The sequence below is a fragment of the Aotus nancymaae genome, unplaced genomic scaffold, assembly GCF_030222135.1.
Source record: "Aotus nancymaae isolate 86718 unplaced genomic scaffold, 86718_ANA_hifiasm-v0.15.2.pri h1tg000004l, whole genome shotgun sequence".
Taxonomy (NCBI): Eukaryota; Metazoa; Chordata; class Mammalia; order Primates; family Aotidae; genus Aotus; species Aotus nancymaae.
The window spans coordinates 13,681,404-13,707,258 of NW_026988415.1; the positions used below are offsets into that span (position 1 = coordinate 13,681,404).

Genomic DNA, 25,855 nt, shown 5'->3' on the forward strand with positions numbered 1-25,855 from the left:
GTTTCCTATTTGTCCCATTAAACAAAGAGCAAAAGACTGCCAGGCTGACCAGCAGCACAGAAGACACAGAGGCTCTTTGGTATATGTCTACCTTTACAGCTATTTAATCTACAACTATAAAATTCACCCTCAAAGAGATACCATCTCTAATTATATTCTTGCATTGAAAGTTTTAGGGCACCAAACCCCACACAGAACAATACAGTTCTTTTATTTATTTAGTGGCAAAGACTACTGCTTAATGTTTTCAAACCAGGTACTTAAAGTTATAAGATTAATAATTCTAACATTATTCTAATCATAGAACTAGGAAAAACCACAGAACACAGCATTCAACTGCTACATTAGGTTAACAAGAAAAAATAAATATAACAAAAGGATATTAAAGCTGTCACCACTCCAGTAGCAGCACCCATTGCAAAAGATCCACTGAAGATTCCAAGGAAGATCCCAATAGACTTGAACATTGCTGTGACATCAAAGGTGTGACTGTTGTCTCCAGCTGGCTGGTATGCCACTATTGAGCTACAGAAGAGAGACTGCTTTTACTTCTGAAAGCAACTTTTACTTTAAAAAAAAAACAAAAACATTATGTAGTGTAGAGCTTGAAAAACGAAATTAGAGGGAGAAGAAAAAAAAATCTTTTGATTAGAATTGCCAAAATAAGGACAGTTACCCAAAAATCCTGCAATGTATCTGGCTAGCAAGAAAACTAGAAAACTTGGCTTTTCTTTAAATGTTAATTTCAGGGGGTAAGAACATTGTAAAATCCTGTATATGAAAGTTGCACCAAGCTTTTTCCTCCACCCTCAAGATACTGTGGAGTATTATTCTTTTGTGATTCTGTTTCAGAATTACTAGTACTGAGTGTCCGAAAGCCTTAACATACTAATGTGAACCAACTACTGAAAAATCCCACTTGTTTCCAGTAGAGGCATAAGAACATAAAGAACATTATTCAATACTCAAACCAGTCACATTTTGTTTTTCCTATGAGAAAAAAGGGAAAAAAGGTAGCTGAAGGACCCTTCCAACTTCTAGAATACCAGAATGGGCCAAATGCCTAATATCTATTCATTCACTGAAATGGACTATTATAGGAAAAAGCACTCAAAAGGCCTCCCAAGGAATTAGAATCTACTCAACAGTACTTTCAGCATAACCAGCTGGATCCTCCACCTCAAGCTTCTGAAAGAAAGTCACTCTCTACCAGGCCAAGACAGGCAATTACAGGAGATGCTCTCCATCTTGAACTCACAGTCCAAACCTGGTCTGAAAAAGCTTCTTTTATAACAGTTACCCCAGAAAATAGAAATGCCTGAGAAAATTGCTGTTGCCAGCAGGTCTCTGGCAACAGTGCTTACCGTTACTAAATCAGTTCTCATCTCAGTTAATTGAGAGACCAGCATTATAAAAAGTCCAGACTCAACAACATCATACAAATCACATCAAAGAAAAGAAGGAAAAACACATTCCTAAGAATATAATGAATTCTCCCTGTGGTTGCTGCAATGTTTTTTTCTGACTCAAGGTTGAAAAATGTGTTTGCTATACCACGTACAAGTTCTTTTCAGATCTCCCAGGTTAAAAAAAAATCTAAAATCAAACTAAAATCTCCTAATTTGTACTTATTTTATTGAAATATAGCACTAACAATTATTTCTGATAATGGCATCCAGAAATTTCAGAGACACACTCTAAATTGAAAATGTTAAACATTTATGTTTAAATGTGCAAAGTAACCAGATCATTTTGGAACAGTAGCTTTAATATCATTTGGTTGAATATGAAATGGCCTTTAACATCAAGCTACCTTACCTACACATAAAGGGTCCCACCACCATAAATGAGATCTGCTTCCATTACGAAAATACAGTAACTGGCTGGAGAAAAGAAAAAAAAATGCTATACAACCTTCCTTTTCTTTGGTGGTATTTTCCAAAATGCTGTCTGGAACAAAATATCTATGCCATGCCTCCTGAGGTTGCTTTCCCTGGATTTGTTCATGTAAATTCAAGATTCACACTAATTATTATTTCATTCTTTAGTCATTAAAATGTATAAGAACACATGGGAAACACGATGGGCTGAGAACAGATGACAGGCTTGTTTTTTTCTTTTTTAGGCAGATACTGGCTTCTAGATTGAAATCTTAACTCATCTTTTCCATATCAATCAATATTTTATCTTGAGGCAGTAACATTTTTTATGAATACTTTTTTTTTAAACCGTGAAAGTAATACAATGTACAGTTTAGGCAGAAAAAGCATTCCATCATTCCACTATCCTGACAGATAGATTTTATTTTCCTTCTGTATTCCTTTCTCCTCTTTGTGTTACATGCATGCTAATTCTTAATTATCTGTAATCACAGTGAACATGTGGTTTTGAATTCTGCTTTTTTAACTGACAATGACATAAAAATATTCACAGCCTTGGCTGGGTGCAGTGGCTCACAACTGTAATCCCAGGACCTTGGGAGGCCGAGGTAGGTGGATCACTTGAGGTTGGGAGTTCAAGACCAACCTGACCAACATGGTGAAATGCTGCATCTACTAAAAATACAAAATTAGTGGGGTGTAGTGGTACATGCCTGTAAGCCCAGCTACTTGGGAGGCTGAGGCAGGAGAACCACTTGAACCCGGGAGGTGGAGGTTGCAGTGAGCTGAAATCGCACCATTGCACTCCCTCCTGGACAACAACAAAAAAACTGCGTCTCAAAAAAAATTTTTTTTCATAGTCTTCATAAGACTTCACAATGGTTCAAATGGATATAGCACAATTTAGTCAACCACTTCCTCATTGTTAGATATTTAAAAATTGCTTCTACTATTTTTGCTACTACAAATAACTGAAAGAACATCTTCATGCTTTTGTCATATTTTAGACTATTCCTTGCCCTATATTTCTAAAAATAGACCTGTTACCATACCTATGGCTCATTTAACATGTTGCACGACTGCCTTCCAAAAGGTCTCCATTACATTTTATAGGGAAATATGATAATCTCTCCCAATTTTTTTTAATGATCATACCCATTGACCTAGCAATTCTACTCCTAAAATATATCCTACAGAAATACTATCAAGGATTCACAAAGATTTACACATAAATATGCTCACTGCCATGTTAGTCACAATAACACAATATTAGAAAACACCAAATATTAATCAATCAATAGAGGATTGGAGAGGTAAATTTGAAATGCATCCATCCAATGTGATAATAGAGGTATTAATATAGTATAATATCCAAGTGAAAAAGCTAGTTACAGAAAAGTATGTATACTACTATGCCTTTTTTTGTTTAAATATTATGAATACTTATATGTATATTACTAACTTAATGGAAAAAGTCTGGATGAAAATCCTAATAGTGGTTATTTCTGAGCTGAAATTTCAGGAATTTTCTACTTTCTGAGTCAAATGCTTTGAATTTTTGCCAGAAACATATGTTAATATTATCATAAAGAATGATAAAAGGTGATACCAATTTCGACATTAACAACAATGTATGAGTGGTCTAGTTTTACTACACCAGGGTTTCTCAAGCCCAGCATTATTGACATTTGTGGTCAGATATTTATTTGTTGGCTATGACAGGGGTGGGGTGAGGGGAATGCTGTCCTGTACACTGAAAGCTTCTACCCTTCTATCCACTAGGCCATGTCAGTAGGAAACTGCTCCCATTGATGACAAACAAAATGCCAACAGACACTGTCAAATATCCCGTGTATGTGTGTGTGTGTGTGTGTGCATGCGCGTGGGGGGGGGCTGACAAATTGCCACTGGCTAAGAATGACTATACTACATAATTACCAGTCATAACTATTATCATTAACAATTATGGCTGGGCAGGTGTCTCACACCTGTAATCCCAGCACTTTGAGAGGCCGAGGCAGGCAGATCACCTGAAGTCAGGAGTTCAAGACCAGCCTGGCCAACATGGTGAAACCCTGTCTCTACTAAAAATACAAAAATTAGCCAGATGTGGTGGCATGCACCTGTAATCTGTAATCGCAGCTACTCGGGAAGCTGAGGCAGAAGAATCGCTTGAATCTGGGAGGCAGAGGTTGCAATGAGCCAACTTTGGGCCACTGTACCCCAGCCCGGGTGAGAAGAGCAAAACTCCATCTCACCAAAAAAAAAAAAAAAAAAAAAAGTTCTGTTTTGTTAATTCAATAGGTAGAAATGGCCACTGATCCTGGTATGTATCTCTGGTAATTAGTGAAGTTAAACAGTTTGTCATCTCTCGGTATATCCTCTTTTATAAAAATGTAAATGACGGTAAACCACATATTTTAAAACGGTGTGAATTTAGGTCTTCAGGATATCATGGTAATCCATTCAGTGGAACACTATGCAACTTACAGTTTATCTCTAACTACATATACTGTATCTGTCATATATCAATATACATATAGATCTACCTCATGCAGCCATGTATGAGGGATTCAATTTCACTTTACCCTCACTGGATTGCAAGTATTATTTTTAAAAAAAAAAAACTGCTACTCCAATAGGTTAATTAAAAAAAAAAAAAAAAAAAAAAAGGCCGGGTATGGTGGCTCATGCCTGTAATCCCAGCACTTTGGGAGGGTGAAGCGGGTGGATCACGAGGTCAGAAGTTCAAGACCAGCCTGGCCAAGATGGTGAAACCCCATCTCTAATAAAAATATAAAGATTAGCCGGGTATGGTGGCAGGTGCCTATAATCCCAGCTACTCAGGAGGCTGAGATGGAGAATTACTTGAATCCAGGAGGTGGAGGCTGCAGTGAGCCAAGATCGTGCCACTGCACTCCAGCCTAGGCGACAGAGTGAGACTCCTTCTCAAAAAACAAAACAAAACAAAACAGTGCTTCAGGAAGAATAGCTAATGGATGCTGGGTTTAATACCTACGTGATGGGTTGATTTGTGCAGTAAACCTCTACGGCACATATAACAAACCTGCACAGCCTGTATGTGTACCCCTGAACTTAAAAGTTGGAAATCCAAAAACACAAAAAACAGAAACAAAAACAACCTCCAACATAAATTTCAGGATGAGTTGCCTTAACCTGTTAACTAAGAAACAGAACTCCTTCAGAAAGGGGTTTTCTCCCCTTTGATCCAAAGCTGCTTATACAAAATACACACAGTAGATAATCCTCAAACTAAGAAAATGCAACACAAAGTAGACTATCCATATCTAACTCACTTTAAAACACATAAAAGGTAAATGAAGAACAATGAGCAACATACCACTAAGCATTCCAGCTAGTAAACTCCCACGGCGAACAACACAACTGCTTTCCCTTCAACTTTCAGGTAGTAACTCATTTTTCCAACTCTATTAAGACACAGAGCTAACAATTTCCCTCTTATGCTCCTCTCTAGATTCAGTCCTTCTCCACAAGAGTCCCAATGAGGTTGTAATGAGTTAACTTATTATCCTGTACCAATCTAAAATGGCTCTAGCTCTCTATTATCCTTAGGTGAAATGAAAAAAGACTCACTCAAATCATTTCCTATAAGGCTTCATTCCCTCACAGAAAACCCTGTTTGAGAAAGGCTGTAAGAGAAAGACAAGCATGGCCCTTTGTAAGAAGTGCTATGGAAAGGGCTTTTTTTTTTTTTTTGAGACAGAATCTGCTCCGTCGCCCAGGCTGGAGTGCAGTGCCACGATCTCAGCTCACTGCAACCTCTGCCTCCTGGGCTCAAAATATTCTCCTGCCTCAGCCTCCTGAGTAGCTAGGATTAAAGACGTGTACCACTACGCCCAACTAATTTTTGTATTTTTTAGTAGAGATGGGGTTTTGCCATATGGGCCAGCCTGGTCTCAAACTCCTAACCTCAGGTGATCCACCCGCCTCAACCTTCCAAAGTGCTGGGATTATAGGCAAGAGCCAATGCACCCAGCCGGCTCTCTCTTTTTAACATTTATTCTTCACCAATGCTGGTATGTACACCCCCAAGATGAAAATCTTTCAATGAGGTTTTGCCCCCTTTCACACGAATCAGCTATTCAGACGTTGCAGGAAATAGGTTATTTTTAACCCCAAGTTCAAAATCTTTCAGTGAGGGTTTTTATCTTTTCCTGTAACACTAATCAGCTGTTTCTAAAGATGCAGGAAACAGGCTATTTTATTAATGGGAAAAACGAAGGCACAGGGCACATCAGTTTAAGAAAAGACAGAGATTTTTTAACTCTTAATCCATTAGGGCAATTATAAGACAACAGTTACTAGTAAGATGACTGAACAGTAGAATAGTTGTCTAGGATAGGGAATTGATGCTAAAAGTGACTGCCTGTACCCGTTCTCTTTACTTAGTAGTGCTGGTAATCTCTCATGTACCTATGTACTGGAAACTTCAACAATCTTTGTTGATTCATTTTTTTATAACTTTTTTATAACCACACTATCCATTTCTCCCTTTCCTCAAATAATATAAAACTCTTATTCTGTACCTATCATCATTGGAGTGCTAAAGTTCACTATCAATATTAGTTACAGCCTTTAGGTTTTATTTCTCAAGTTAAATTTATATTAGTGGCAGATAGCTGCAAAAAAAAATCTGGCAATAAACTTGGTGTGGGGGGGTAACATTTACATACATTGCATTCACAAAAAAGGATATGGTTTTTTTGTGTATCTTAATACATAGCATTTAAGGAATTAATGTTACATCCTAGAAATAATTTCCAACTTTGCAGAAGACAAAGGGGGAAAGCAGGCTATGTACACAGAGCCAGTGATATTTTACTCTTTCATAACTAAAAATGTGGAAATTAAGAAAATAAAAATAAAGAGAAAATGTGAAGGGCTCTTACTTCTCTCTCACACAAGGTTCTGGTATGAAGTAAAGCCAACTGTCCATAGAGTTAGATATTTGCTTAATAAGAGTAGATGGGCAGGGGCCAGGTGTGGTGGCTCACGCCTGTAATCCCAGCACTTTGGGAGGCCAAGGCATGCGGATCACCTGAGGTCAGGAGTTCGAAACCAGCCTGGGCAACATGGTGAAACCCATCTCTACTAAATTAGCTGGGCGTGGTGGTGCATGTCTGTAGTCCCAGCTACTCGGGAGGCTGAGGCAGGAGAATCGCTTAAACCTGGGAGGTGGAGGTTGCAGTGTGCCAATATCATGTCACTGCATTCCCCTGGGCAACAGAGTGAGACTCTGTCTCAAAAAAAAAAAAGAGTAGGTAGGCAGGATTGAATTCCTCAGAGGTTCAGACCCATTCCTCAACCTGCACACACCTTACAGTAACATGATGTATAGTACCTTCTATAATTAGGTTAAAAATATTGCTCATTCAATAGTTGCTTGCAATTAAATTGTTATAAGTAATATAATATGTAATTAAATAACTATAATATGTATTATTTAACACTTCTAAAGATTAAAAATGTTTTGAAATGATTATATTAAATAAGAGAAAAACAAATTAAGCTACAATGAGACATTTCTCAGTTATCAAGTTAGCAAAAATATAAAAGTTTAACAAATATTCTGCTGGTGAACCTGTGAGGAAACAGACCTGTAATTTCACAGTTAAATTGCAAAGTGGTACAATCCCTTTGATGAGCAATTTAACAATGCCAAACAAAATTACAAATGGATTTACCCTTTAACCTATCTGCCAATCTCACTTTGGGGCATTCAGCATACCAATATACCTATGCATGTATAAAACAAGGTAAGTTCAAGGTAATCACTGCAGCACCATTTGGGACAGCAAAGGATTAAAAACCCTTCAAGTGTCTGGCAATAGAAGACTGAGCAAATAAACAACAATGCAGTTCACTCATGAGAACACTCACTCTTTTGATATGCAAAGTTCTCCAGAAGATACTTATGTGAGAGAACATATACAGTATGTGACTTTAAAAATAAGAAATGAGAGGCAAATAAGACTATTTATTCACAATTGTACTTGCATTTGAATAAAGAAATACTAAAATATATAAGAAACTAATAAGAATGTTATCTACAAGGAACTGGGGGACAAGTGGATGAGGACAGGTGGGTAAGAGTGTGACTTTTCTGTGTATAACTTTTTACATGGTTTTGATTTATGAGCCATGTGAATATATTATGTATTCAGAAAAAATTAAGGCTGGGCATGGTGGCTCATGCCTGTAATCCCAGCACTTTGGGAGGGCAAGGCAGGTAGATTATCTGAGGTCAGGAGAAGACCAGCCTGGGCAGCATGGTGAAACCCCGTCTCTACCAAAACAAAAATTAGCTGGGCGTGGTGGCAGGTGCCTGTAGTCCCAGCTACTCAGGAGGCTGAGGCAGGGGAATAGCTTGAACCTGGGAGGCAGAGGTTACAGTGAGTTGAGATTGCGCCACTTCACTCTAGCCTTTGTGATAGAGTGACACTTTTTTCTCCAAAAAAAAAAAAAAAGAAAGAAAGAAAGAAAAAGAAAGTATTAAATCTAATTTAAAAAATAAAATGCTCATGTTAAAATGTTAAAACCAAATACAAAATTATGTAGACACTACAATCACAACTATGTAAAAATATCATACACAGAAAAAGGAAAAGGAAACGTTCTAGAATGTTTATAGTAATTGTCTTTCAGTGGTGGCAGTACATATTTTTTCTTCCCTGAGTTTTCCATTTTAGTTATAAAATATGGATTTCTTCAAGAGGGTAAAAAAATGCTTCATTCTTCCAAATGTTTCCATTCATAATGTACTTTATTCAATAAGTGACTTTCAGTTCCAAGAACTCTCACACTTAATATTCAGAATATAGTAAGGAAACAAATACTTACGAGGACAGCACTATGGCAACAGCATCGTTGAGGACACTTTCACCAAAAAGAAGTGCATAGAGTTCAACATCAACTTGAAGCTCGTGGAATATAGCAAGAACAGTCACTAGCAAGGAGAAAGAGCCAGAGGAATACTTAGACATTACAAATATAACATACTCTCCTCAGTAGATGACTATAAGAGTTATTTAGAAATTCATTTCTTCCTCCTAGAATTCAATCCTAATAAACATTCTTTTACTATATTAAAGATCCTATAATTTTATATAAACATTTTTCTTTTCTAATTGTGTACCTGTACAAGCTTCTCCTCTCTTAAAAATGGCTGAAAGTAACCTTGAAGAACTGAGTTGGCCTATATTCTTCATGCAAATGTTAATAATCACGTCTTGTACATTTTTTTCCCATAAAGAATATATTCAGAATTTCTTATAGTCCAGGTAGTCATAAATCTTTAATGGAGAAGAATATTATGAAAAGAATCTAATGTTGCAAACTTCATTTGTTTCTCAGGGCCTTACAACTTACTTGTACTTGACTTACAAATTGCGTGCACACAGGTTTAGCAAAGACAGTAGGAAATGCAAGTGTCTTGTTTTTATGATTGGCATGATCTCGGCCCACTGCAACCTCTGCCTCCTGGGCTAAGGCAGGAGGATCACTTGAACCCAGGAGGCAGAGGTTGCAGTGGGCCGCGATCACGCCACTGCACTCCAGCCTGGCAACAGAGCAATACTCCATCTTAAAGAAAAAGAAAAAAAAAAACCAACGAATCCTCCTTTTAGGGAAGCAATTATATGAGAAAGCTTAGAAAATCAGATGAGATTGAAGTTACATTATAACTTTAATTACTAAGTCACATAACTCACTAAATAAACCCAAGCAGACATGGAAGATTAATATAACCAGAGGTGAGAGAGCCTTTTCAAATGCCAATCATAAAAACAAGAAACTTGCATCTTATTTATTTAAATTTTTTTTATTTTTTTAGAGATGGGGTTTTGCTTTGTCACTCAGGATGGAGTGGCACAATCACAGCTCACTGCAGCCTCTAACCCCGAGGTTCAAGTGATCCTCCTGCCTCAGCCTCCCGAGTCACTGGGATTAAAGACATGAGCCACCATGTCCAGCATATTTTAAAAGCTACAGTTTCTACTACAAAGCATTGCAGCTCGACTATACTAATACCAAAGCTCACCAAGAGAGGAGAAGAAGGAGTGTGGAGCAATAGGGCAGAATTTCGAAGAGAGAACCCATAGCTCGCCCTTCTAAGAGCAAGTTAACAATGGCAAAATAACAGAAATAGGGCAAGTGCCTACATAATTCAGAAAAAAATAACAGTCAAACTTTATGTAAGCCAAAGAGTTTTTCTTGGATATTCAGGCAATAATCCTACCAAACAAAACCAGAAAGTTGAAATAATGTAGCCAAGCCAATGGACTCAGATTTCTCATAGAATTTGAAAAGTTGAGAAGCTTGCTTATAATGAAAGGACACAGAAACCAGAGTCCACTGGCTCCTTGCAAAAACCATCCTATCTTCACGTTGATAATGGGAGTAGCTACAAACAATAAGAGGACAGCCTTGGTGGTCTTTAGGGAAGGAATTTAATTTCCAGTTTTAAAAATGCTAAACTACACAAATGTCTCTGTAAAATGGCCCTCTAACTAATCTTCTAAAATCTTTTTTTTTTTTTGAGACAGGGTCTCACTCGTCGCTCAGGCCGAGTGAGACTGCAGCCTCATTGCAGCTCACTGCAGCCTCAAACTCCTAGGCTCAAGTGGTCCTCCCACCTCAGCCTCCCAAGTAGCTAGGACTACAGGCACGCATCCCCATGCTTAGCTAATTTTTTTTCCGTTTTTTTGTAGAGACAAGGTGTTGCTGTGTTGCCTAGGCTGGTCTCAAACTCCTAGTCTCTTACTGCCTCGGCCTCCCAAAGCACTGGTATTCACAGGCATGAGCCACTGTGCCCAGTCAAAATAATCTCTCACAGAGTACTGAACAAATTTTTCTCCTTCCCATAAGGCCCTGTGTTATCAGAGTTAACACAGGAATTCAGAAATAACCTTAGGATCCTACCTTTAATTGTGCTGGATGACAATTAAAGATGATTAACTTACAAGGTTAAAAGGTAAAACAACACCCTGGCCAACATGGTGAAACCCCATCTCTACTAAAAATACAAAAAATTAGCTGGGCATGGTGGTGCACACCTGTAGTCCCAGCTACTCAGAAGGCTGAGGCAGGAGAATCGCTTGAACCTGGGAGGTAGGGGTTGCAGTGAGCTGAGATCGTGGCACTGCACTCTAGCCTGGAGACAGAGCGAGACTCCGTCTCAAAAAAAAAAAAAAAAAAAGGTAAAACAAGCTTCAATGAAAGTCTTAAAGCACGCTAAAAGAAAACGTCCACCCTCCTCAAAAACATCGGTCTGTGTTCCTACCCCAACCTTTTCATTCTACATCTTCTCCAAATTCCTAATTTGAATGTAGCTGTTAAGTTTACCAACGCCGTACTGTATCAGGAAAACTAAAACCTAACTCAGTACAATTAAATTCATTCTGGAATACAACTTTTAGAATATCTGACACTAAAAGCACAGGGGAACAAGCTGTGTTACCATTAAACAGGCAACTGTATAATCATCAAGCCAATTTTATAAAAACAGTTCTTTAATGTATATTAAAGTTCTCCAATGACTCCAAATCATACCTGTATTAGCACAACTGCCTTCTAACTATCGTTTTAAAACATTTTTTCTTACTGTTAAATGCATATAGGTGAACAGAAACAGAAAGATTTTTAGGGAATGGATTTTCTAAAACCTTGAAAGGAAATATGTAATTATTACCCATTTAAACTCATCTATATTCTAGTTCATCTTCTTCTATACCCGATCACTAGGGATAAAGACCAACATGAATTTCTGAAGAAAATATCTTATAGTCCTTATTGAAACAGCATCAACTTGTGGATCAGTAATAGGCAAATGTAATTAAAAAAGTAAAAGGAAAACAAATTTGTGCTGAACCAAAAGGAATCATGAATTTTACTTTTTCCTCCCCAGTTAGAAAGTATAGCACTAAGAAAGTACATAATCATGAATTCTACACCTCAAAGAAAGAAAAACCCACATGTATTTGACCGCAAAACAATGTACCTCAAATACGTAAACTCCATTTATATAAAACATACCTGGATCAGTTGCTGATACAATGGCACCAAACAGAAGGCAATCTGTAAAGTAAAAATCTCCTGCAAGTTGTCCAGTTACCTTCATCAGTGTTACACAGCCATACATTATTGACCTGTTCAATTTTTTTTAGAAAAAAATCAACTGTTAAAAAAATTAGGATAAAGTAAGAATAAGAAGATCGGTTTACTGTAGCACTTTGTGACTAATCCCAAATTTAATTCATGTCATTGAAATATGGTAATACCTTGGCCTTAAGGAAAATTCAAACAACTTATTACCTATGTGAATATTGCAAAAGTCTTTAGACCTCATCAAGAATATAACACTGCATAAGTCAACAATATCTTATTTTAAAATTATAATTTGAAGGCTACAAAGTATTTTAAGCTTCAAATACTTACCCAATAACGAAACAAGAAATTGCTGTTCCAAGAAAAGCGTATGCTAGGATAGACCCGAGATTTCGAAAGAAATGTCTCTGACAAAAAAAAAAAAGTTACACTGTGTTAGAATACTTACCAGTTATTTGAAAAAGAAAAGGTTTTCTATGCTATGCTAATATTAAATCCATTATTTTCAAGGATAAATAAGAGAAAGCATTCTTGTACAGGTATAAATTTCAGCATCTAAAAAGAATAAGGAGAGGAGAAAGGAGGGGAATCTGGACAGAACGGCCCATTTCTGAAGTGTCAAATATTACGAAGCCCACAGAGTTTAAGGTTGTTCAAAGTATAAGAAAGACAAAAGGACTTACCCTTTTCAGGCTATAACCTGCGTAAAATATGATAGGAGGAAGTAATATGTTGAAAAATACTTCTGGATCAAAAGTAACCTGTTAAAATAAAGAGTTATTTTAGATCAATTCCCTAGAAGACTTCATATTCCATTATCAAATGATCAAAAGGAAAAAAACAATTAAATGTTAAATTACTCAAGGCAAGAACATTATTGTGTTAACTTAAAAATATTTCATATAGGATAGCTTCTGTTCTACTTCTCAACCGAACAACCAGGAGATAGCACTGGAACAAGCAGTTAAGCCCTATCTGTAGAAAGTGTATTAAAATACTATGCTATTAAAAAAATGTTTTGGGAAGCTGAAGCAGGAGAATTGCTTGAACCCAGGAGGCAGAGGCTGCAGTGTGCCGAAATTTCGCCACTTCTCTCCAGCCTGGGCGACAGATTACGACTCCATCTCCAAGAGACAAAGAATTAAAAATAGGGCCGGGCACAGTGACTCATGCCTGTAATCCCAGCACTTTGGGAGGCCAAGATGGGCGGATCACCTGATGTCAGGAGTTCAACACCAGCCTGGCTAACATGGTGAAACTCCATCTCTACTAAAAATACAAAAATTAGCCGGGTGTGGTGGCACATCCCTATAATCCAAGCTACTCGGGAGGCTGAGGCAAGAGAATCACTTGAACTTCGGAGGCGGAGGTTGCAGTGAGCCAAGATCGCACCACTGCACTCCAGCCTGGGTAACAGAGTGAGACTTCATCTCAAAAAAAAAAAAAAGTAAGAGAAAGCATGAACATTATTTTTGCTTTTAATAAAAGAAACCCAGCTGGATACAGTGGCTCATGCCTATATACCCAGCACTTTGGGAGGCTGAGGCAGGTGGATCAACTGAGGCCAGGAGTTCAAGACCAGCCTGACTGACATGGCGAAACTCTATCTCTACTAAAAATACAAAATTAGCTGGGCATGGTGGTGCATGCCTGTAATCTGCACTACCCAGGAGGCTGAGACAGGAGAACTGCTTGAATCTGGGAGGTGGAGGAGCTGAGATCACGCCACTGCACTCTGTTTCTATACGACTCAGATTTCTACTTCTGACAGCCCACTCATTTTAAGACCTAGTCACCATAAAAATGCAAATGCCCCCTTCTGTTCATAAGGCTGCAGTAGAATGTGACATGAACACAAAGCAACTATACACATATCCATGCTAAAACTTCATTTACTAGAACTTTTAAGGAATTGGAATGTTCCACAGGTGGAAAGAACTCTTGCTGCAAAGTAAACCTCAAGTTCATATGAAATTTTAAGAGCATTAAAGATGGTCAGAAACACAATCCAGTAGCTAAAAAGTCAAGTCCTGCCTGTACTCCTAGCACTTTGGGAGGCTGAGGTGGGTGTTCGCTTGAGCCCAGGAGTTTGAGACCAGGCTGGACAACATGGTGAAACCCCAACTCTACTAAAAATACAAAAATTAGCCACGTATGGTGGCACATGCCTGTAGTCCTAGCTACTCAGGAGGCTGAGGTTGGAGGGTCATCTGAGCCTGGGAGGTGGAGGTTGCAGGGAGCTGAGATTGTGCCACTACACTCCAGCCTGGGTGACAGAGTAAAACCCTGTGTCCAAAAAAAAAAAAAAAAGTCAAGTCCTGCCAATGTAGCAGACAGAAGTGAAGGCAAACAGAAAAGGGTGGAGAAAACAAAGGGACATGAGCGAAGTGGCACTGAGAAACGTCATGATAGAAACTATGAGGGAGACAGGAGAAAGCAGCTCCAGGGATGTCTGGGAGCCAGTACAATTGCAACTCAAACTTGAACATAAAGCTTTATGCACAGCATGGTACAATAACTCAGACTCACACTTAAGGCCCCTGAAGTTGTGCCAGATTGTGAATCAAAGAAAGATTACATTGTGATCAGTATAGAATACAAGCAAGGCAAGAAAGAATTCAAAGAAATATGAATAGAATATTTTAGGAATTATCAAATAAAGTCAGTGTGCTGAAGTACTATAAAACTATCAGGACCTGCTGGGAGCAGTGGCTCACACCTGTAATCCCAACACTTTGGGAGGTAGAGACAGGGGGATCACTTGGGGTCAGGAGCTAGAGACCAGCCTGGCCAACATGGTGGAACCTGTCTCTACTAAAAAATACAAAAATTAGCCAGGCGTAGTGGTGGCAGGCTATAATCCAGCTACTTGGGAGGCTAAGGCAGGAGTACTGCTTGAACCCAGAAGGCAGAGGCTGCAGTAAGTGAAGACTGTGCCACTGCACTCCAGCCTAGATGACAGAGTCAGACTCTGTCTCAGAAAAATAAATAAATAAAACTGTAAGGACCATCTGCAAATGGAAAGAAATGCTTATAGATTCTGCTTAACTCAATCCCAGTCTCCATTTATCACAAGCTGTAAACAATCCAGAGTAAAACTAAAAGAGTCATACTACTTAGCCTCAATCAGAAAATGAGTCGCACAAGCATCTCCATTTCCTTACATATTACGTTTGTTAATTGAGGTTTTACCTCATTTAAAAAGACTCATTATTTTAAATATCATTTAAAATTCATTACTTATTTTCTCCTGAATCATTCTGCTCTTAGACACACACAAAAAAAATTCAAAGATTTCCTTTAAGAACTTACCTTTCTAAGCATTTCATTATCTTGAACATTATTGAGTTCATGTGAACTAATCTCTCCTTTCAGTGTATACTCATAAAATTTTCCACTAACATTTACCAGTAAGGTAGTTGGACTTGACTGCACTTCACAGCTCAGGGTCACATTATTTACATCACTTGGAACGTGAATGCCATACCGAAGCACAAGGCCCACCAAAAGACCTGGAAAAAAGAACAATGTAAGCTCTTCTTGCCAACAGAGATCATTTCTTTTGTATCCCATGCATAACTATGGGTAAGAGAAAATCTCTTACGGTAGGTAGTTCCCTGTAGCTCAGAACTGGTTTTTAGATGAAATGCAGTTACATTTTAAAGTATTACTAAATTCATACAACCAACAGCCCAATCTTCATATAATCCAGTGAAACAGGAGAGAAAAATATTCCCTAGGCAACAGCACAGATCTCTGCATTTCTAGATCAATATTTAAATAAGTAATGAGGGAGGTAACAAAAGGAGAAAATATCTTCAAATCATTTGTAGACAGAATATGCTTCAAGGTGTCCCAACTCGGCAGTGCAATCATGTCAGAAATCTGTTTTCTGGCAGGGAGCAGTGGTTCACGCCTGTAATCTTAGCACTTTGGGAGGCCGAGACGGGCAGACTGCCTGAGAGCTCAGGAGTTTGAGACTAGCCTGGGCAACATGGCGAAACTCCGTCTCTACTAAAATACAAAAAATCAGCCAGGCGTGGTGGCAGGTGCCTGTAATTCCAGCTAATCAAGAGGTTGAGGTGCGAGAATTGCTTGAATCTGGTAGGCAGAGGTTGCAGTGAGCCGAGACCATGCCACTTTATTCCAGTCTGGGCAACAAAGGAAACTCTGTCTCAAAAAAAAAAGAAAAGAAAAGAAACGTGTTTTTCACCTCCATCCATCAATTTACAAGACTTAAATAATGCACTTCCAAGTTTATTCCCAAAGCACATGGCTGGCCAAATAACGCATATTTAACAAATTGAAAAGCCAATAATGTTTGTAGGTTGATTGGGTTCTTCTAGAAGTCAGATTTTTTTAAATTTTAAAATACCTGCTTTAAAATCAAAACATGGATTAGAAGTCCTGAATCTGGCACTATGACATCAACAGATTGCTAAGATTTTACTTGGATCATCCTATTGACATTCAAATATGCACAATGTTCTAGATGCCATAAAACTAATTTTTTTTTTCACGATGAAGTCTTGCTCTGTTGCCCAGGCTGGAGTGCAGTGGCATGATCTCGGCTCACTGCAACCTCTGCCTCCCGGGTTCAATCAATTCTAGTGGCTCAGCCTCGCAAGTAGCTGGGATTACAGACACGCACCACCACCATGCCTGGCTAATTTTTGTATTTTTAGTAGAGACGGGGTTTGCCATGTTGGACAGACTGGTCTCGAACACTTGACCTTGCAATCCATCCACCTTGGCCTCCCAAGGTGCTGGGATTACAGGCATGAGCTACCACGCCCGGGCCTATAAAACTACATTGATAGGGCCAGTCATGGTGGCTCATGCCTGTAATCCCAGCACTTTGGGAGACCGAAGTGGGTGGATGAACAGAGGTCAGGTGTTCGAGACCAGCCTGGCCAACATGGCAAAATCCCGTCTCTACTAAAAATACAAAAATTAGCCAGGTGTGGTGGCGGGTACCTACAATCCCAGCTACTTGGGAGGCTGAGGGGAATTCGCTTAAACTGAGAGGTGGAGGTTGCAGTGAGCCGAGAGTGCACCCTTGCACTTCAGCCTGGGCGACAAGAGTAAAACTCCATCTCAAAACAAACAAACAAACAAACAAACTAACTAACTACATTGATCAACTGTAATTGTTTAATAATGGCTTTACTGATATCTAATTCAAACACCAAAAGTTTATCATTTTAAACTGTACAATTCAGTGGTCTTTAGTATATTCACAGAGTTAGATATATCTAATTCTAATTCTAGAATATTTTCATCCCTCCAAAAAGAAACCCCACACCTATTAGCAGTCACTCTCCATTCCCCCCCACCCCAATCCCCAGTCCCTGGCAATCACCCATCTACTTTCTTTATTTATGGACCTGCCTTTTCTAGACATTTCATATAAATAAACTCCTAAAATATATGGCCTGTTGTGTCTGATTTCTTTCACTTAGCATAATATTTTCAAGGTTTATCTATGTTGTAGTATGAATTAGAACCTCATTTATTTTTATGGCCAAACAAATATTTCATTGCATAAACATACCTCAACTACAAATATAACCCAAACTTCTGGAACTTTCCTTAACTTCAAGATGCATAGTATACCACTACTAGCTACATTTTGCCTTCCTATTGCCTTTCTTTCTGACTATCCAGCCATTCTTTTCATATGTAAATGCATGTACTATGCTAGATAGGCCTCCAGGGTTCAGAGATGAAAACTCGGTCCAGTTAGTGAAAACAGACTCAATAAACAATCATAATGCAATATATATGTATACAAGGTATTATAAAAACAAAAGAGACACGTAGCTACCCAAGCCTGGGGGAGTAAGATATTAGGGAAGTCTTTCTGGAGACATCACCTGGGCAGGTAACCAACTAGAAGAAATGGGTCTATTCCAAGTAGGGGAATAGTACCACATATCCAGTCACAGATGGAGAGAACACAGCCCATCCAGGGAATCAATTAGTTCAGTATGGCTGGCTTATAAAGTAACAAGAGTTGAGGTTTGAAAGATTGGCAGGAGTTGAATCATAAAAGATCTTATCTGTTGGGGAGGGAGTTTTTAGTTCATCCCAAAAGTAAGATGAAATCATAGAAGGCAGAGGCTTCGTATCAGATTTCTACTTTAGAAAGACTGGCCTAGACTAGAGAGAGTCTAAAAGGCTAGATACAGGGCTACTGCAGGCATTCAGGCCATAAGAGTTTGGGTCTTAACCTAAGAGAGAACTGAGAGGGGAGGAGAAGGATTTTTAGAAGGTATTATATTTTAGTAAGATTTAGTGACTGAGTAGAACAGACTATGAGGAAGGGAGATGAAAGACTAAGAGAAGCCTTAGTTGATTTGGTAACCAGGTAGGTAAGTTGGCCTGAGCACCCGGGGGATAGCAAGGCTGTTCAATGAGGTAAGGAACACAGACAGATGAACAGATTTACAGGGAAAAGCCTATGTTGTTTTGGACACATTGAGTTGGATGTACTTGTGACACATGCATAGTTGAGTATGTGGTATCTGGAGCTAGAGCAGGAGGTCTCAACTGGAGATACACACTGGGCAGTCATAAGATGGTTGAAGTCAAATGTAGATGAGATCACCAGGGGAGCAAACAAAATGGGAAGAAAACTATGATATAGGTCTGGGGTTTGATCTATTAATAGCCAACATTAAAGGGCCGCTAGAGGAGAAGGAACTGATGAAGGAGTCTGAGAAGGAAAACCCACAGGGGTAGAAAAAAAAGGAACCAGTGGTGGCAAAGTCAGAAAGAAAGGGAAAAAAAATTCACTGTTGAGGAGAAGGAAGTGATAAAAAAAAAAAACACCATCAAATACTACAGCAAAGTCAAGTAAGGCAGGCATTAGAAATATCCACTGGGTTTGGCAACAAGAAGTCCCTAGGTGACCTTGGTAAGAGCAGTTTCAGTGGAGTAGCAGGGGTGGAAACCAGATCCAAGTGAGAACTGATGAAGCAGAAACGAGGGGATATAAGAGCAGTACTTGCCAGCTGGGCGCGGTGGCTCACACCTGTAATCCTAGCACTTTGGGAGGCCGAGGCAGGTAGATCACTTGAGGTCAAGAGTTTGAGACCAGACTGGCCAACATGATAAAACCTCATCTCTAGTAAAAATACAAAAATTAGCCAGGCATGGCAGCAGGCACCTGTAATCCCAGCTACTCAGGAGGCTAAGGCAGGAGAATTGCTTGAACCCAGGAGGTGGAGGTTGCAGTGAGCCGAGATTGCGCCACTGCACTCCAGCCTGGGCAATAGAGCAAAAACTCAGTTTCAAAAAAAAAAAAAAAGAAGAAGAAGAAGAGCAGTAGTTGCCCAGGAAGCAGGGAGGGAGCAGAGATGAGGGATCCTTCTAGTCAATTTATAATCACATATATTTTTAGAGTAGTAATGATTAATTGATGAACAGTATGATGACACCAACTTTAAAAACATTTTAACAAACGTTCAAATTTAAAATAAACGAAAGATACCCTTTAAAAAATCTCACCTCCAAAAAATAAAATTAAAAAGTGGCTGTTAGATAGTAACTGTGCTTGATAGACATAACCTAAAAAAGCCTCTGCCTATATGAGATAGAAGCAGCTCTTTTGGGCCGGGCATGGTGGCTCACGCTTGTAATTTCAGCACTTTGGGAGGCCAAGGCAGGCGGATCACAAGGTCAGGAGTTTGAGACCAGCCTGACCAACATGGTGAAACCCCGTCTCTACTAAAAATACAAAATTGCCGGGTGTGGTGGTGCATGCCTGTAATCCCAGCTACTCGGAAGGCTGAGGTAGGAGAATCACTTGAACCTGGGAGGCGAAAGTTGCGGTGAGCTGAGATCGCGCCATTGCACTCCAGCTTGGGTAACGAGAGCGAAACTCGGTCTCAAAAAAAAAAAAAAAAAGCAGCCCTTTTCTCTACTATTCCACAAGAGCCAATTAAGAGGCACAGTAAAAGCTGTCCTCTTATATTTACATGCAAAAAATCACAGACAAGCTACTACAAATACTAATAACTGCAGCATAAATTCTTTCCATGTCCCCAATCCCAACTATGGTTCTTCTTTTTTGAGATGGAATCCTGCTCTGTCGCCCAGTGGCGTGATCTCGGCTCACAGCAATCTCTGCCTCCCGAGTGCCCACTGGTTCTACTGTTTGCCAGACCCTATGCTGAAGTATCACTGGGTACCCTGAGGAGAGCTCAGCACTTGGGCAAATTTGAAACACATAATGCAAGGTTGATAAAACAACAGCATGGAGTATAATTATTTAGGTCAGGAAAAAAATCAAGATTCCTTTATAATGGCACCAGGCATCTGAAAAATTGGGATTTCTTTGAAAACAATGCACAGATCAAGTTAACGAGGGTTCTGTAAAAGGTCAAATCCTAGTCATAGAGTTAAAGCAATTCTCAGTGAAAGGATACAAAAACAGTGCTTTGTTAAGAGGCTAAAGCAGAAATGTCTAGCCTCCTACATAGAGGGAGGCACAGAAAATATTTATATTATGAAATTTAAAATTACCACTAAAAGGCAACAAAGAACACAGCCACAAAGAGTTATCTTTCATAAGACAGAGAAGTCCTCTACCCCACCTACACATTCCTGACCCTCCTGTGCTGAAAACTCTACCTGTAATAAGAAATTCAGCACACCAAGGCCCCACCAATGTGTGATTCTCCCAGTTGGCAATGACCAACGGTTTCCTTGTGGATTTCAGCTCATTCTTCCAGCCGATCACACCTGAAGCCTCGGACAGTCAAAAATATAGGAAGAACATCCCTAGGGCATTAAGTGTGACCAAAACTGATACAATTTCTACAGATTAAGTTTAGTTTTGTGGAAGGTATGATGAGAAATAAGGTATGAGCCATAGTCACTAGAAGGTAAGTGCTTTGTGGGCAGATACTGTGGCTCAGACCTGTATTTCTCATCATATCCCATACATCATAGACATCTAATCAATATTTATTGATGAATCACATTGGTTAAGCCTCGGACTCCAGATGCCTTCAGCTTAAGGCAAAACAATTATTTCTTCCATATTCTGCTTTTTACACCATCTGTAAGCACACTGTAGTGAGTGATCACTTTTCAGACTTAATTTAACTACCTCAACAACTTTTACTAACAGTGACTCACTTTTAAGCTTCTTAAGAAAGCTAGCCCAATGAGCAAAACATGTGGGTGCTTTGAGATTGTGTATTTGTAACTGGAGCAACTGGTCTATATTACAATCTAGAAACTGACCACTCTGGTAATTTAAACTTTTTACTCTTGCATCTCAGATAAAGAAAAAGCTTATTTTTAATAGCATTTTCCAGGATTTACGTAGCTAACCCAGTATCACAGAAATAAGATCACCAGTGGGCTGAATCTTAAAGGTCTAGGCCTTCCATTTTGACCCAGAGTCATGCTGAAAAATAAAGGTCTTAAAATAATACATTAATAGTAATACAGTAGCTATGATGTCATGAGAGCTGTAAGAAAAATGACAGACAGTAATAAGAATTAGAAAACTTCAATTTCCAGCCAGTCGAGGTGGCTCCCACTTAAAATCCCAGCACTTTGGGAGGCCAAGGTGGGAGGACGGCTTGAGCCCAAGAGCTGGAGACCAGCCTGGGAAACATAGGATGACCCCCTCCACCCATCTCCACAAAAATAAAAATAAAAAATTAGCCAGGTGCGATGGTGCACACCTGTAGTCACAGTTACTCAGAAGGGTGAGGTGGGAGGATCTTGTAAGCCCAAGAGGTTGAGGCTGTAGAGAACTATGACCCCACCACTGCCCTCCAGCCTAGGCAAAACAGCGACACTCCATATCAAAAATAAAAAAAGGAAAAAGAAAACTTCAATTTTCAAAGTACTGAAAATACTTTGACTCAATTCCAGCTATTCTCGAACTGGACTTGCGAGTTAAGTTAGGAGGCTGTTTGGTCCACAGCACCCACTGCCCACAATGAGAAAACAGGACAGGTTACAGAACGCCAAGTCAACTCCAGATTTGTCTCCCAGACTAACACTCTTACACTTTACATTCCACAAGAGATACCCTGGTTTTTCCTTCAAAAAATACTAACATCAAGGTGCTCTATCACTTTTTATTAACTTAGAAACCTCACAAAATGCAATCAGTAATCCTACTTTTCTACTGCAGTCCTAGAGTTAGATGAGGTTAATGATATCAGCTACCAAAGAGAAAATATTTTCAGGGCAATTCAAAGCCCCTATTTGATTCTTTTAAAAGGACTGTATTTGCCCCTTGACTTATGAGACTGAGCAGTTAAAAAAGTTGTTCTGGGCTGGGCACAAGGCCAAGGCGGGCGAATGACCTGAGGTCAGGAGTTCAAGACCAGGCTGGCCAACAAGGTGAAACCCGTCTCTACTAAAAATACAAAAATTAGCTGGGCACAGTGGTGGGCATCTGTAGTCCCAGCTACTTGGGAGGCTGAGGCAGGAGAATCGCTTGAACCCAGGAGGCGGAGGTTGCAGTGAGCCGAGATTGCACCATTGCACTCCAGTGTGGGCGACAGAGTAAGACCCTGTCTCAAAAAAAAAAAAAAAAAAAAAAAAAAGAGTTGTCTGGGCCTAATCTGAGAAAAATGAAAATGCAGCTGTAACAGAATAATAATAATAATAATAGCATAGCTATCGTTTCCTGGACATTTACTTAAGGGTCAGTTACTAGGCTAAAAACATTTCTTCCTCACGGTAATCCTACTATCGCATCATCCCCAACATATAGATGAGGGTAAAAGAGAGTAAGGGATTTGTCTAAGATCACACATACCTATGAGCAGAATGGGTCGGGAAGATAGGTCTGATTCTAAAGCAGGGTTGGCCAAACTACAGCCCTTGGTCTGTTTTTGTATGACCCAAGAGCTAAGAATAGTTTTTATGTTTGCAAAGATTTGTAAAAAGAAAAAAAAATCAATGAAAAAAATACAACAGAGACAGAGATCTATGTATCAACAAGGTCAACAGTCATTACTACCTGGCCCTTTACAGAAAAAAAAAAAAATTGCTGACCTCTGGTCTAAAGCCTTGTACTTTTAATTACCGCATCATACTATCTTTCTCTATAAAAGAGTTATCTGTGATCAGTTCATTACTTTATAATACTCATTTGGCATTTAACCAAATTTAAGATGCCATTATTTTCTTTATATGACCTGCCTATAGTTCCTTGAAGGCAAAGATCTTACACCTCTTTGCATTTTCCGAGCATAATACATAGATGGTTTATCAATAAATGTTTGTTGAGGACAGTAAATAAATCACACACTGTTATGCAGAAAATTGTACGGAAATGTATAGCTTATCTGGCCAATTTGGCTTAAGGTGCACTGCAAATGAAATGCAAAACACACGAAATATACAAACCATCTAATATGTCTAAAAACTAGGAATCTTAGCGAGCAGAGATACTTTACATGCAGGCTCATACTTGTATTCTCTTACAAATGAAAAATAAGACGGAGTTCATGCATTTTCCTGAGGTACACAACTACCTTTACTTGCTACCCTTGAGAGATGCACATTCCAGAAGTCTGGATTTACGGGGAGGGGGTGGGGGTTTGCATGGAGAAATGTCTTTTGTGCCAAAGCTTCATCTACCAATCTGCAAGTCTGAAAGACAAACCTCGACAAACTCATCAGTTTAACTGTTTAAAATGAAGATAATCTTCACACATATACTGTACAGAAAGAACTGTGTGTCCGCCCTCATCATCTTCAGCACCCGCACAGTGAGATGAAGACAGTCGGCAATATGTACCTTCTTTTCTCCTCTTGAGGTGCCAGCACAGCTCAAAATGCGTCTGAGCTCACAGTTTGATTTACCCTTCTCATCTCGTCACCAAAACACAAATAAACCTCAGAAAGCAGACTGAATCACAAGGACCGAAGCTATTTATTCTACAATCGTCAATAACCTTATACCAACAGCAAGTAACCCATTCTGCATATGCGTGGTGTTTGTAATTACTGTTTGTCTGAACTGTCCTGATCATCGTACAGTACACTACACTGCTGGAAGGATCTTAACTCTTCCTCGTCCTCACTTTTGTACGCCTGAATTGGAAGGGTCAACTATATGTATCCATATCAGATATTAGAGGCATAGTACAATAAATGGGACGTCATTAAAAATGCCCTAAGCCTTCTGTAGCCTATTTCACGTTCGGGTTTTTTCTTGGACTCCACAGGAATAAGGTTTTCCTTTGCAACCTCGAAAGGACAGGGCGTAGCAGGAGCTAGGTGATGAGTAAAGGTCGACTCTGGCTCCAAAAGAACGCCAGATTCTGGGCAGCAGAGATACTACTGCAGCTTCAATGAACCTTAAACAAACTGACACCCCAGAGAAATGGATCCCAATGGTGTCTCCCCTCCCCCAGCCCCCAGCCCAGTTCCAGACACCGCACCCACTCCTTTTCCATCCCCGGGTCCCGAGCTTGGTAGGCAGAGAAAGGGTGGGGATTTGGGGTGCGGAGGAAAAAGGGGGTGGGGTCGGAAGCGAAAAAGGTGTGAGGAGGCAGAGAAAATGGGGCGCGAGGCTGAAGAGGAAAGGGGATGAGGCAGAGAAACGCGGGGTGGGGGGAAGGCGAGGCAGAAAATGGAAGGAATTAGAAGAGGAGCCGAACGTAGGCCGAGCAGGGCCAGGAGAGGAGGCGAAGCAGCCGGCGGGCAGAGAAAGGGGCAGCGCCAAGGGGCTGACAAGGGTTGAGGCACTTGCCATAAATCATAGCCAGGCCGGTTTCGTGCAGGAAGCGGGCCCGGCGGTGCTTGAAGAGCCAGATCGTGAGAATAGTGAGGGTGAGCAGCAGGATGAAGATGAGCAGGTTGGCGCTGTCCTGCCGGTGGCTTTCCTCGGCTTGCTTCTCGGACACGATCTCCTCGTCCATGGCTCTCGCCGCTCCGCCGCCGCCGTCCGAAGCCCCTGCCCAGTCAAAGACGCCCACTGCGAGGAGCAACCAGAGGGGCCGCATAAGCCTGTGGGCTCGGGGACCGCCGGCGACGCCGCGGCGGAGGGGTGCCCGCCGCCAGCCGCGCGGAGCCATGTCTACCCCCGCCCCCCGCCCCTTCCTCACCGGCGGCCGCCCGCGGTCGGACCACTCCCCGAGGGCTCACGGGAAAGAGGCGGGGCCCGGTGGTAGCCATCGGAGCGCGCGCCGCCGCCACTGCTCTTAAAGGGGCCGCGGCATCCCCAGCTCGCTCTGCCGCGTTCCTTTGCCCCTCTGCCACAGGTCACACGCACCCACAAGCGCTGCCGGGGAATGAAAGGCCATCTAAACTAGCCCCCTGCCTTCTGCTAAAGAAACATCGGCTCAGTGTAATCAAGCAGAGGCCGACCGCACTGTCTACTTTGATCCTATTCTTAGAGCTCTCAGGGGAATAGATATTTCATAACCCATCTCAATATCGTCCCCCAGTGTCTCTTAACAGGATAAGTTGTCCCCTTGGGAGGGACCTCAATCTCCATCTCTGTAATTTAAATCGGATTCTCCTTGTATTATCCTTATCGGAAAAAAAAAAAACACACAGCACTGTAACAGTTCATAAAACAAGCAACTCAAAGGTGTGTGGATTATGTGTATGTCTGTGTAGTAGGTTTTCTCTACATGTAAACATCTGATATCTCTCACGCCAGGAATCTGTAAACAGAGCGGTTTATGCTCAGATTTCCCGATGCTCGTAAACGCTCTCTTCCTGAAGAAAAAATCTTGGGTAGTGTGGTGGATTTCTCCTTCTCCTCTTGCTCCTTTTTAACTGCTGTTTTAAAGCTAAGGTCCCTAGCTCAGAAGTCTCCTTTGACCTCTATCTCT

General features: G+C 40.3%; 1 protein-coding gene across 2 annotated transcripts in view; it reads right to left on the reverse strand.

The window, feature by feature from the left end:
* SLC9A6 (solute carrier family 9 member A6) overlaps positions 1-25,090 on the reverse strand; it is a 60,948-nt gene extending 35,858 nt beyond the window's left edge. For both annotated transcript variants that reach the window (XM_012472318.2, XM_012472317.3), the window contains exons 1-7: positions 24,766-25,090; positions 15,339-15,538; positions 12,710-12,787; positions 12,357-12,433; positions 11,955-12,067; positions 8,763-8,868; positions 384-525 (exon numbers count right to left, since the gene is read on the reverse strand). In XM_012472318.2, the coding sequence (XP_012327741.1) occupies positions 384-525; positions 8,763-8,868; positions 11,955-12,067; positions 12,357-12,433; positions 12,710-12,787; positions 15,339-15,538; positions 24,766-25,090 (1,041 nt within the window). The remainder of the gene's footprint in view (positions 1-383; positions 526-8,762; positions 8,869-11,954; positions 12,068-12,356; positions 12,434-12,709; positions 12,788-15,338; positions 15,539-24,765) is intronic.
* Between the last annotated feature and the right edge of the window lie 765 nt (positions 25,091-25,855).